A 12,497-nucleotide genomic window follows, 5' to 3' on the forward strand; every position below is an offset into this window, starting at 1 on the left:
AGTTGCCTTACTTTTCTTCTGCTTGGCTAAGGACAACATACGTTAAGGTGGCTCTACTAAGTGCCTCCAAGGGACTAGAGTAATATGGGTGGGACTAGGACTTGTAAGAGAGGATTCTTAGCACTCTCATCAAAGTATAGCTCCTCATTTGGGCTGGGGTGGTGGTGGAGCCATTCTACTTAGATTGATATAAAAGTGAAACTTGCGTGATGCAGACATGCTCTTAGATTTAGAGGAGTTGTTCTTCATTGAAAGTCACACTAGAAATGGTTTTTGAGCTCAAAGGTTACTGGGAATCTGCAAAGTGATCATGATAACAACTCCTTGAGAAACTTGACTAATCTTTTAACTTTAATTGAAAAATGTGGTGGCAACTAATAACAGTACAAGCAGCCCAAAACATTTGCTAAGGAACAGCTTTGCTGATGACCCATGGTAAAGCTTTCTTTTTCATTCTCTGGGTCTGAGTCATTAGCCAGTTTGCTGGAGGCAAACAATCAATACAGAATAACAGCAGTTGCACAAAATCTGCTAGTGATATGGCTAGGCAAACATAAGCAAAAGCACAAGAACAATCCAGCTTTCATGCTGAACTGCAGAGGTGTTTAGTGGCTCATAAATTCATCTGAACCATAACTGCCGAGGTAACTGTGAAATCTGTCTTGCCTGCACTGTGCTACCTTCAGATTTCATTCACCTTGTAAGAAGCGTAGGTCATGGTATCCAGATTTATGTGATCCTTTCTCCCTTCAATCTTTGCATAGAGAATAACATCATTTTCATGGGCTTCACCAGCATCACAGCTGCCTCCTGTAACAATTTGCACATTTGGGGACTACAAATAATTTGTATTTAAAAAGGCAGTCACTTTAAATTTCTAACAATCCTAAAAATGTCAGTGACATCTCCCACTCTCTCTGTTTCTCTCTCACACACATATTCCACAATGACTTTACTGGCTTCCTGGGAACTAAAAACAACCTTGTACTAACATTACAAACTCTTCTCTAGATTCAGATGGGTTACAAAGCCATAGATTATAATGCCAACTAGCCATGATAGCACAACACTAATCCTGACACTTCTTAAGAAGCTGTTATAACTAGGTATGTGTGAAATCTCATCACTTATTTTCACAGACACTTCCATCTTGGCATCAGGATCCCTATCCACAGAAAAAGATATATTATTTTCACAACAGGAAGGGTTTTGCAATCCTGGAATTGTTCTGTTACATTCAAATTGCGTATTTGTTGTGTATTTAAAAAGGATAAACCTGGCTATTGTCTATTATTCCCTATATGACATATGCCCTATTAAGATTTGAATGGAAAATTATTACATGGGGAAGGGCAGGAGTAGAATTGATCCACATATTAAGAATAACAACATTAACAGCAGCAGTCTATGTTGTTTTGTTGAGGCTGTTTCACTACAGAATTCACACACGAAAGCTGCCCTATACCGAACCAGACCATCAAGGTCAGTATTCTCTACTCAGACTGGCAGTGGAGGGTCTCAGGGTGAGGTCCCATCACCTACTACCTAATCTATTTAACTGGAGATGCCAGGGATTGGATGTGGGACTATTGTTCCAGGAAAAAACAAACCCATTGCTGTCTACATTAAATGAGCGTGTAGGGGAAAGAGCTAGCCCAAACCTTCTATCCCGAGGAGCTGGCTTTTCTATATTCAACGGTGGTTTTTTAAATATTAAGATCTATTTAATCATGTGGTTTCTAGTTTGCAATCTAAATTAGAACATTAATGATTATGCTATTCTTCTTTTTACAAAGCTTTCATTCTCCTTATCTAAATATCAAGTCATTTTTTCACCTGTATCAATTCCTCCCCATGTAGTCTCTTAATTTTACAGCTGTTATTGCTGAACAAACAGCTTTCTGTATGAGTTCAGAAGGTCGACAAATGTCTTTCCTGTTTTTGATGCAGGTGTGGCCATGCCTGGAAAACCTGGAAGTAAAGCAATGTCCCCTTCCTGTACTTTTTTGGTACATCATGTCACACAGGGTATATGTGACTATTCCAAGTGTCTATTGTACAACTTCTGCTTTAGTAAGACAGGCATTTTGTTCTCATTGACACGGAAGGCCACTTTGTTATGATAGCTAGTTCGGTTTCTGTTTCCTCTACTGCCTTTCCACTTCACATTAATGCATGACGTGTTGAAAGAATAAATGCCTTGCACAGTTTACCTGATTTGTTGGGGCCTGTGAAACAACATTCCTGGGAAAGTGTTGCAAAGAAAACTGTACAACTGCCAGACCCATCTGGATCTTCCAATTGTTTGTGTAAATTTTGGTTTTCACCATCTGAAACATTTATCCAACTCTAGTAATTCTGGCTCTCCCACTTAAGGGGAAAGAGGCTGCTGCTTTTGTGGCTACTTTTGCTCTATTCTACCAGGAAGTAACATGGAGCCAGTGTGGTGGTGTAGTTAGAGCATCAGTCCAGGATCTGGGAAATGCAGGTTCGAATCCCTACTCTGCCATGGAAACCTGCTGGGTGACTTTAGGCCAGTCACACACTCTCAGCCTAACCTACCTCACAGTATTGTTGTGAGGATAAAAATGGAGAAAAACACTGTAAACTGGTTTGGGTCCCCACTGGGGAAAAGGTAGGGTTTACATTAAGTAAATAAATAAATATTTTGTGGCCATTTAGGTTGCTATTAAGTCTTGCAGAAAATCATTACAACAGAAGCTCTTCTCAAGGACTAGCTAGAAGTCTTAGGGGCTTCTTTGATTACTTCTCTTGCATATTGACACTACCTGTAGATCAGACTCCAAGCCTAACTCACTGGAAAATCAGCATTTGAGGGGTGGCAGCAAAAGAGCAGAATTTGACACTGACACATATAAAGCTGCTGGGGAAACTGGCAGCCATATGTTTAATTTGTCCTTTCTGTAATATGTAGTAAAACTTACCCAGGTCCCAATGTCTTCAAGCTTTGCATTACACACACACCCCGCCCTACACACAACCAATGATGTCAAACGGAAAGGAGAAAATGTACAGAGAAATGATGCACAATCAGCATTCTGGAAAGTGTTACTACACATTGACACGATGGGGATGATGTTGCCGCAGAACTGCCTTTTATGGTGGCAGCCCTGCGTTCCACATAATGTCTAGTTCTGCTGAAAGTGAAAAGGAAGCAGGAGAAGAGATTCCTGGCATACCTTTCACAGGGCTAGTAGGGGAAGAATGTGGGGATTCAGTATGGTCAGAGAAAAGCTGGAGTAGCCTGGCCTGACAGACTGATTGACAGAAGTACTGTTTGCAGTACAATATGCAGAAGAATAACCCTCCTCTTCCAGTCTGGAGCTAAGCTTGTTACCAGCACATACTCACCCATACTGAAATAAAATCTCAGATTTCCATAGCCAGTAGTATCCATATATGGAGTGCATAATCTCCTCTCTCCATCCCTGAGGAACACAACAGATGAACCTGATTCCAGCGTTCCGCATTCAGTACCAATGACAGCTCCAGCTATATCCCACCTAATGACATCAACCAAGAGGAAAGAGACAAGGTCATTTCACACATTATGCAGAATATTTGCTGAAGAGTGAACACTTTGAAGGTAGCTATCCCCAATCACAGCTATATAATACATGTATTTGGCACATTCATACTTTACATATGCATCATAAATACGTATCTAAACACAGAATGTGTGAAGTGAAAGCAGAAAATGATTTTATATCCTATAAAGCATATTTCAGATTTTTTTTTAGTTTTTAAATCCTAATTTAGTACATTTGCTAATAATAAGAGTCCCTAGCAATAAAATAAGTTCCACAACATCTGAAATATGCTCAGCATCATCCCAAATAGCAACATGGCTTACAAGAGTCATTAGGACTATTTCAGTGGTTCTTTTCTATGTTCCTCCACTTGTTTTGCCCGGGTAATATCTTTCGGGATGGATACCTTCCTGCCCATCTGATGAAGTGAGCAGCCATTGGACACCTGCTTTATTCTGCTGCTACAAACTAACATGGCTATCCCTCTGGAATTATCATTGCTGAACATGTGTCTGAAATCAATAATGAACTAAAAGTAAATAAACTGAAGCTTAAAGGCAGATGAGATAGAGATGTGAACCAGATGACTGGGGGAAATTCTGGTTCTGGGTGGGATTATGCTGGTTCCGAAGGATCAGTTTCATAGTTTGGAGGCACTGGTGGATCTGTTCTTGCTCCTAGAGCCCAAGTAGTGACTGTGGACTTTTTTCTAGTTTTGGCTGATTTCAGTTATGCTGGAAAGCTAAGATCTGGCCACTATCATTCATGTCATGGTTAACCTACAGATTGCAATGTACTGTATGTGGAGCTGCCCTTAAAGAATGTTTGGAAGCTTCACACATACATGCGCATGAAGTTATTTTATAATGAATCAGACCATTCGTCTATCAAGGTCAGTATGGTTCTTGGAGGCAAGACCAGCCTCTACTGCACTGGTTCCCAACCAGGGGTCCGTGGACCCCCGGGGTCCGTGAGAACTAAATTAAGGTCCGCGAAACAAACTTATAAACCAATAATAAATTAATATTGTCAATTAAAAGTTCTCTATTATAAAAATATATATTCAAATATTATTATAAGTTTAATATTTAACTAACAGTTATGATTAAAGTTTATTTTCAAATTCTCTGAATTTTTATTTTGAACCTTGGGGTCCCTGCACCGAACAAAAAAGTCCTAGTGGTCCCTGGTCAAAAAAAGGTTGGGAACCACTGCTCTACTGGGAAGAGTGGCATTTTTAGTTCTGCCTCAAATACTGTTGAATGCCTTCCAAAACACTTTCCTCCTCCTTTCAGCCAGTGGTAAACATGCTATTGTTACAACAAGCTTTATAATGACATCCTTGCCTACTACCATTTATTTTTCAGTTTGTGTTCTATTTGATTTAATTTGTTGGATTTAAGTTTTGAGTTTTTGACATTTTAATTGATTGTATAGACATTTATATCTATGGCAAAACATGTTTCTGTTTTGCCATAGATGTAAATGGGAGATACTGTTAATATATGAAGGTAATTTGTTGTACAGTTGCAACCATAATTATTTTGTTTTGGGGGTAGGTAGACTTTTGGGGCCAAAGACAACAGTAGAATGGAGTTGAACCAGATTTGATTTATAAAAGGAAATTTCACAATGGTTCATTGGAATTTTCTATGCTCCATTTAGTGCAATTAAAACACTTTTGTCTACTGACCCACAAAAGTGCAGCCATCAAGAATGATACATATTGTGCCTTTTCCCATAGATACAGTTTGCTTTTAGGAGATGCTAACAAACAGGTTCAACAAAAATCATATAACTGAAGAGGGAAATCCTTTGGTTCGCTTTAAAAGACATGACAGGGCTCAACAGAATAGTTTTTTTGTTATAACATATTACAAAAATGTAAGAGGGATGCTTAGGTTAAGTACTTGGCATTTTTCTAACAGCTCATTCCTGAGTCTGGGGATGAGCTTTCTAACAGCTCATTCCTGAGCCTGGGGCTGAATGGGCTGTGAGGGGCTTGCGCCAGCATCTGTACCACTTGCACTGTGCAAACTGGCATGGATGCTGGTGTAGTGCCATTTGTGTCTGCCCCCCAGGACTGCTGGGGCAGCATGTCCCTAAGACACCGGCTTGGCCTCCCGGGAGGCGTACCCAGGGTGTTCCGGGGGTGGAGCTGCCAGTAGGCAGCTTTCTAACCCCTTCCAGGCCAAGAACGCCCCCTGCTGGCACAGCCTCGCTGTTGTCAATGGGGCTATTTTCCCCATTGTCAATTTTTTGTTTTTTTAGAAAGCCTTTTTTAGCCTTGCAGGCCAGGAAACCTCTTTGGAGGCGCTGCGGTGGCAATTCAGTTGTGCTGTCCCTGGCCGCTGCAAGGCTCAAGAATGAGCTGTTTGGGAGTCATCCTAAGCAAGTCTACTCAGACATAAGTCCTATTTTATTCCACAGGGCTTACTCCCAGGATTGTACCATAACCATTTTCTTTTGTTTGCTGATAATGTATACAATTAATAATAAAAGTATAATTTGTCCATTGGAGTTATTGTTGTTTCGTGAAAGCATTTTTAATTTTGTTAGTACTTGTCACTTGTGTCAGTCCACATTGCATAATATATACATATTTGGGTAGCAGGATTTTTAACATTCAATGTTTCTCTGATTTTGCATATATATTTATTTTTAAAAACCAATGCAGATATTCCTTTTCATAAGATTTTCTACTTAGAACATATTAGCTACATAATCTTCTCCCAAACGTCAGTGATTTGCAAATGCACCTTGAATATGGCTCAAGCTAATTATTCAAGGTGGAATTAAAAGCAAGCTTGCAAGTCATGGATTCACTGAAGACCAAGAGCTCAAGAGGTGCTGAAGTGGCTCTATTTAATCATGATTGTTCCTTCACTGAGATATCTCCCAGGAAACCAATTCAGGCTAATGATAATCAGTGGCAATGGCTGCTGTTTAATTGGGGCAGCATTCACAAAAAGCTTTACTTGTTAGGTTTATATGCTGCAATTAAAAAAGGGGTTAATTGGCATTGGCATTTGGCTGGATTTTCAATAAATGGTTATTGTAGACACTTAATTTTGCTTAAAGCTTGTGAATGGGGCAGGGCCTAGACAAATTTAAGAGTTCAGAAGACAAACCAGCATGCCCTATCTACATGACATTTAGTCCTTAAGGCAGTCACAAAGTAAACAATTTGTATTAATGCATGTGCTCCAGTGTTTCACAGAAGAAAACTGACAGTCTTGTGTATTTGTAACAGCCCAATACTCACTCCAGTGGTCCCCTCCTGAGCACCACCCAACCCCATTACACAGTCTAAATCCTCCTTTCTTCTGGAGCAGGTTGTATCGAAAAGTCATAGGCTTTTCAAGCAGATATACTAACACAGGCCCTTTTTTTCAGAATGTAAATATATTAATTTAATGTCACAGTGAAACTAGTTTCACGATGGTAGCCATATTTGTCTACAATAGAACAGATAACGCTTGAGACCAACAAAACTTGGGGGATATAAGCTTTCAAGGGTCAAATCTCCCTTTGTCAGAGGGGAGTTAGTTGTTCTTATTATCTGTCTGTCAGGTACACTTTTATCTTGCCCTTTCTCCACGGATATCAGACTGGCATACATGGGTCTCCCTCCCATACCATACCTTCTCATCAACCCTGTGAGGTAGGTTAGGCTGAAAGCATGTGACTGACTGAAGGTCATCCAACCACTTTCCTGACAGGATGGAGGTTTGACCCGTGGTCTCTCAGATCTCAATCCAATATTTTAACCGCTAGACGACACTGGTGCTCATAAAGTGTCTCACTGGCTTACTAAAGCATACCTGCAACTCAAACAAATAACTGGGTACAGATCTGCCCCCACTCAGAAATGTAATCTCTAGAGACCAATGGGAGGGGATATGTGCAGTAACTGAAAAGGCAAACTAGGATATACTTTTACCAGAAGCATATATCAAACATTAAATACTCCCTCTACTAAATATGGACCGATGGAACATATTCATAACATGGCTGTTGCTAATTAAATGAAATCTGAGTTCAGAAGAAACCACTGAAATTGTCAGTTTATCTTCTATATAAGCCCCAGAAAAGCAGCAACTAGCATCTCTCCTCAGGAGAAAAATAAGGGATTGATAGAATGCAGCCAAGTTTTTGTTTTCTTTATTCATACAATTTGCTTTTGGTTTAGATTTATAATTCAATCTAGACACAGTTCATGGAAACTAGGTGCACAATGACCATATTTGGAAATGATACAGAGAGATAGATGATTTGCAACCATATATTTAGTATGGCTGCATGTTAGGCCACATAAAAGATCCAAAAACAGATACGTAATTATCTGCATCACATTGTTTTGCCAAGTTTCAACAAAAAGGAAAATGGTTCATTAAATGGATCCATGTTCTGCAAGAAAAGACTTGGAAATATAAAGGAAAGCCTCATGGTAGTATTATACGAATAATCCACATTGCTATCAAAACTCCCCATCTAGTTTAAATGAGGTACAGAAACAAATAAACAGATGTCAACAAATGTCAGGTGGCATATTAACCAGCAGAGTTTGTGACTACTGAGAATTTGTGTCTGTACACTGAAAATTGCTAGATCTAAGTAGGTCTAGCTGAAATTTTCCAAGATAATGTCCCTTGTATCTAATATATGAAGACAAGGGGCAAACAACTCAGGGTACAGTTAAGAAGAAGGCCGGGAGTAATCAACAACGGCATATACTGGAGGCCACTGCTTAGCTGGCTTCCTTCCTTTTCTATGGCTGTACAGTAACATTTCAGCTGCCTGTATTGAAGTCTTAGTGTGACTATGTGTGATAAAGGCAAATGTGTACTCTAGACACAAACAGGTGTGAATTCAGCCCACTTTCCAATTTGGCCCCAAAGCATGCAAGGGTAGCCTGAGTGCAAGGAAGAAAATTGTCCTTCTAGTAGCTCCTAGGAGTTACTAGCCTAGCTTCTACACCTGGCTGTCTCTCCAATCTGGGAAATTTATAAACTAACAAGGTTCCGAATGCAGGCTTGGAAGTAGAACCAAGAGACCCTGAATATGGTGAAATAATCATTTAAGTCAATGTTTATTTAACATATTTCTGTACCAGTTTTTCTGACATGTGCTCAGAGTAGATTTATTTAAAATATTTTTATATTAAGCTTTCAAGATCCATATGAAATACTGGACAACACATTGAAGCAACTATTCCAAACACCCTCACAAACTGTGCAACATGCATCACTTAAGAAGGAAGAAGTAAGAGAACAAAAGAGCTAAAGGGGGGGACGGCGGGACAGGGGCTTGTAGCTACATATCCAAGCATATTCCAAGCACCTGTCCAAGTATTTGGACAGCCAATAATCCAAAAATAATCTGAAGCGGGAAAGAGCAGCAGGTTTGGGAATGGTTGTGCACTGCACCTCAGAGTGCAAGTAGAATCACAATAAGAGCACAAGTAAAGTATACCAAGTACCCACTACCAGGTCCCAGAGCAACAATCCCAACAGTAATCCAAGTAGAGATCTAGACAGGAAGAGAAGCAGGAAGGCGTGCCAAATGAGCCAAGAAGAAGCTTCTGTAGAACCACAAGGGGATGATACCAACAGAAACTTTGGGATACAGTTTGGTTTCCGTTATAGGGCTTGGCACTTGAATTAAAACAAGTGATTCCTTTTTGCTGGGCCTGGAAAAATGGGAGGGGATCCAGCTGAGCTAATCAGTATGCTCTCTGACTGGCTGAAAGTCAAGAAGGAGGAATATTACTGGGAATATTTCCAGATAAAGAAAGAAGTTTCTGTATGGGGAAGAGGTTGTTGGAGACAGTCTTAATTGTTTTATCAATCTGGGATTTTAGGAGAAAATTTCCGTTAACCTGTATTGGGTCAATGTGAAATGAGAACCTTTTAGCTGAGAATGCTAACATTAGGTCTTTGTTGGCATGAATATTAACACCAGAAGATCCCTTGTGTCTGAATGGAATCAGCTACCTAGGGAGGTGGTGAACTCCCCGTCACTGGCGGTCTTTAAGCAGAGGCTGGACAAGCACTTGTCAGGGGTGCTCTAGGCTGATCCTGCATTGAGCAGGGGGTTGGACTAAATGGCCTGTATAGCCCCTTCAAACACTATGATTTGATTCTATGACTGTACCTTGATTAATTACTGAGAGGTCCTGATTAATGGTCTGAGGGTTGGACAAATGAGGAGGTTGCTTTTCCCTCTGAGGCTGCCTTTGTTCCTGGTAAATGTGATGAAATTATGCAGAATTATGCCTGCTCCTGCTCCTTCCCTGCTAGTTCTCAGCCTTTGTACTGTCAATGACCCAAATATTTTTGGGGGGCTCAGAAGTGCTGGTCTTGGTTGCCGAGAGAGAGAGAGAGACCGACAAATTGAAAGCTTGACAGCAACATACTCTTCATTTTGTGTCCCTATTGCCTTCAGAAACTGACACCCCCTTCAGATGTTCAACTACTGGAGATAATTTACCCATAACCTATATGGTTGCTAAACATGCCAGCAAAGTAACCACCATGAGCCTCAGACATTTATTTATTTAAATAGTTTATGTGCCACCTTTCCACCCAAATAGGGTTCCCAAGGCAGTGAACATTCTTTTACTAGAGTGGCAGGCTACTGTGGGTCTGAATCCCAAGAACAAAGCACACAGGAAAGGACTAGATCTTCTAAATCTTGTGAACAAAAGGCACCATTTTACACCCATGCAGATCACTTAAATGTCTCTTTTATTATGAAATCAGTTCAAGAGTACAAAAGGAACCATCTGAAATCTGCTTTTTCCCTTGTCTCCCATCCATGGCTATAATAACATCCTTCTGTCCTTAATGCCCGTAATCTGCTCCCCTTGCATTATTGTTATTTAAATCAGAATGAAGCTGATTTTTGGAACACTGCCAGAAAGTGCTTAGGGACAATGTAAACACCAAGTTGGTCTTTTGAGATCTGGGTTAAATGGATCTCGGTAATGCCAAGCATTGACGGGAGTCATGATGCAGTAGATCATGATCAAAATGACAGTGCCCTTGGGCCACCCCCAAGGCTAGATAATGCAGCTGGGGAAAGGCACAGGCACTGCACCAAGGTATCGTTTTAGAGGGACAGAAGCAGAGAAGGATCAGCTAAAGGGATCAAAAGCTGCAACTCACCAAGAAATGGAAAACTGTTTCATGGCAGAATTATATACAACGGTGATTCAGGTTGTCCTTGACTGTGTGGAAAACAGCAATATATATGTGTATAGAGTGGGGATAGCCACAGAAAATTAGATGAATGACCCATATATGGTGACAAGCAAGAGGCTGAGGTGACATAAACTATACCAGGTAGACACATTGCAAGAAGCAGTACAAATCAGGTCAGGAGGTAAGAAATGGTGGGTTATAATTTAGGGTCACAATCTAAGAAAGGAGAAAGAACAACAGAGGATCAGCAAATTAATAATATTTTCTCTAAAATGTGGCACAGAGGACGTCCAAACCTCAGAATTCATCTGTTGACAACAAAAAGGGGAGCCGGAAGATAATTAAAACCTGCTAGGGATTTTAACCAGTTGTTCAAATATTTTGAACACAACTAAATCAGCCCACGTGATGCAGCCAGGGGATCCTAGGGCCTATGCTCCGAGGCATAAAAACATTAGGTAGGGTTTGAAGAAAGGCTGCATTTAACTCCAGCAAAGTGGTAACTTTTGCACAACCTAAAGACAGTGTCATCTTGTTTTTACTATGACCCCTTAATATGCCAACTGACTAACTGTGAACCAATTTTGTGATTTCAACAAGTACATTTAGTTCAAAAGCACAAGAATGAGTGACAAAGTGCAAAATCCCCTCTTAGAGCTGACATTTCTTGTAGGAATCAGTGGTACTATGCAACAGCTTTGTGAGGAGATGGCTTGGTTGGATTTTCTTCCACTCATTATTTCTTGTGACTGGGTAAGCAAGACACCCCAACAGCCCTTTCCCAGAGGCTGCATGCAGCCTAACTAGTGACATCTACAGAGTATCTTTGCAGAAAACAGAAAGTCCAGCTCTTACCCATCTCATGTGGTATGCAATATTTCCACACAGAAGAGAAGCTGAAAGCATTAAATGAGACCTGGGTGGATGCTCGGAGGGATGATAGAGCACACAGCCCAGCTAGAACTACCCTCAGATCACGCTGCTCTTTTGAAACTTTTCTGAAGAATACAGACTCATTCAGAAGTTTCCCCCTAATATAACAGTCATAACTCTACTTAGGATTGCCTTGCAAACGTTTGGTTCTGTCCCCCCCCCCCATCTTAAGACCATAAGAAGAACTGGGCTAAATCACGCCAAAGGCCCATCAAGTGCAGTGTTCTGTTCACACAGCGTCCAAACAGCTGCCTCCAGGAAGTCCACAAGCAGGATGATTACAACAGCACCCTCCTGCCCATGGTCCCCAGCAACTGATATAAAGAGGCATATCAGTACTATCAGTGTGTCATCTCACAGTTACTTCCCCCGGCCACCGAGCTTAGATACCCATCAGAGGCATCTCCTGCATTTCATTATCACCATATAAAAGAATCTGAAACTTTCAGAATTAAATTCTCAACCATTAAACTATGGTACAAAGGAGGCAATTTCAACAGACTGAGCTGACTTTGTTACACAGCAGCTACAGTCTTCAATATCTGATCACATACAATATTCAACCCACAGGATCACTGCCTCATGGTATATGGTAATCATGAGGACTGGAAGCCAGAGAAAGAAAGAAGAGGATAGGAAGAAACTCTGAATAGCTACCCATGCTCTGAGCACCGTCCATCCTGTGCAGTGAATGAGGCAGGGATCCTGTGGAAAAACAGTATGTGATCACAGAATTAAACAATTAATTGTAACATATGTGAACAATTGAGTGGATGGTGATAACTGTTAATAACAAGTAAGGGCCTGC

At 40.6% G+C, this 12,497-nt stretch overlaps 1 protein-coding gene across 1 annotated transcript in view; it reads right to left on the minus strand.

Moving 5' to 3' along the window:
• The window catches only part of RELN (reelin), a 362,044-nt gene that overhangs the window by 142,569 nt on the left and 206,978 nt on the right, over positions 1-12,497 (minus strand). Inside the window, exons 12-13 of the mRNA XM_056847774.1 lie at positions 3,373-3,524; positions 698-810 (exon numbers count right to left, since the gene is read on the minus strand). Of these exons, the coding sequence (XP_056703752.1) occupies positions 698-810; positions 3,373-3,524 (265 nt within the window). The remainder of the gene's footprint in view (positions 1-697; positions 811-3,372; positions 3,525-12,497) is intronic.

This window comes from Euleptes europaea, chromosome 3 (genome assembly GCF_029931775.1).
Source record: "Euleptes europaea isolate rEulEur1 chromosome 3, rEulEur1.hap1, whole genome shotgun sequence".
NCBI lineage: Eukaryota > Metazoa > Chordata > Lepidosauria > Squamata > Sphaerodactylidae > Euleptes > Euleptes europaea.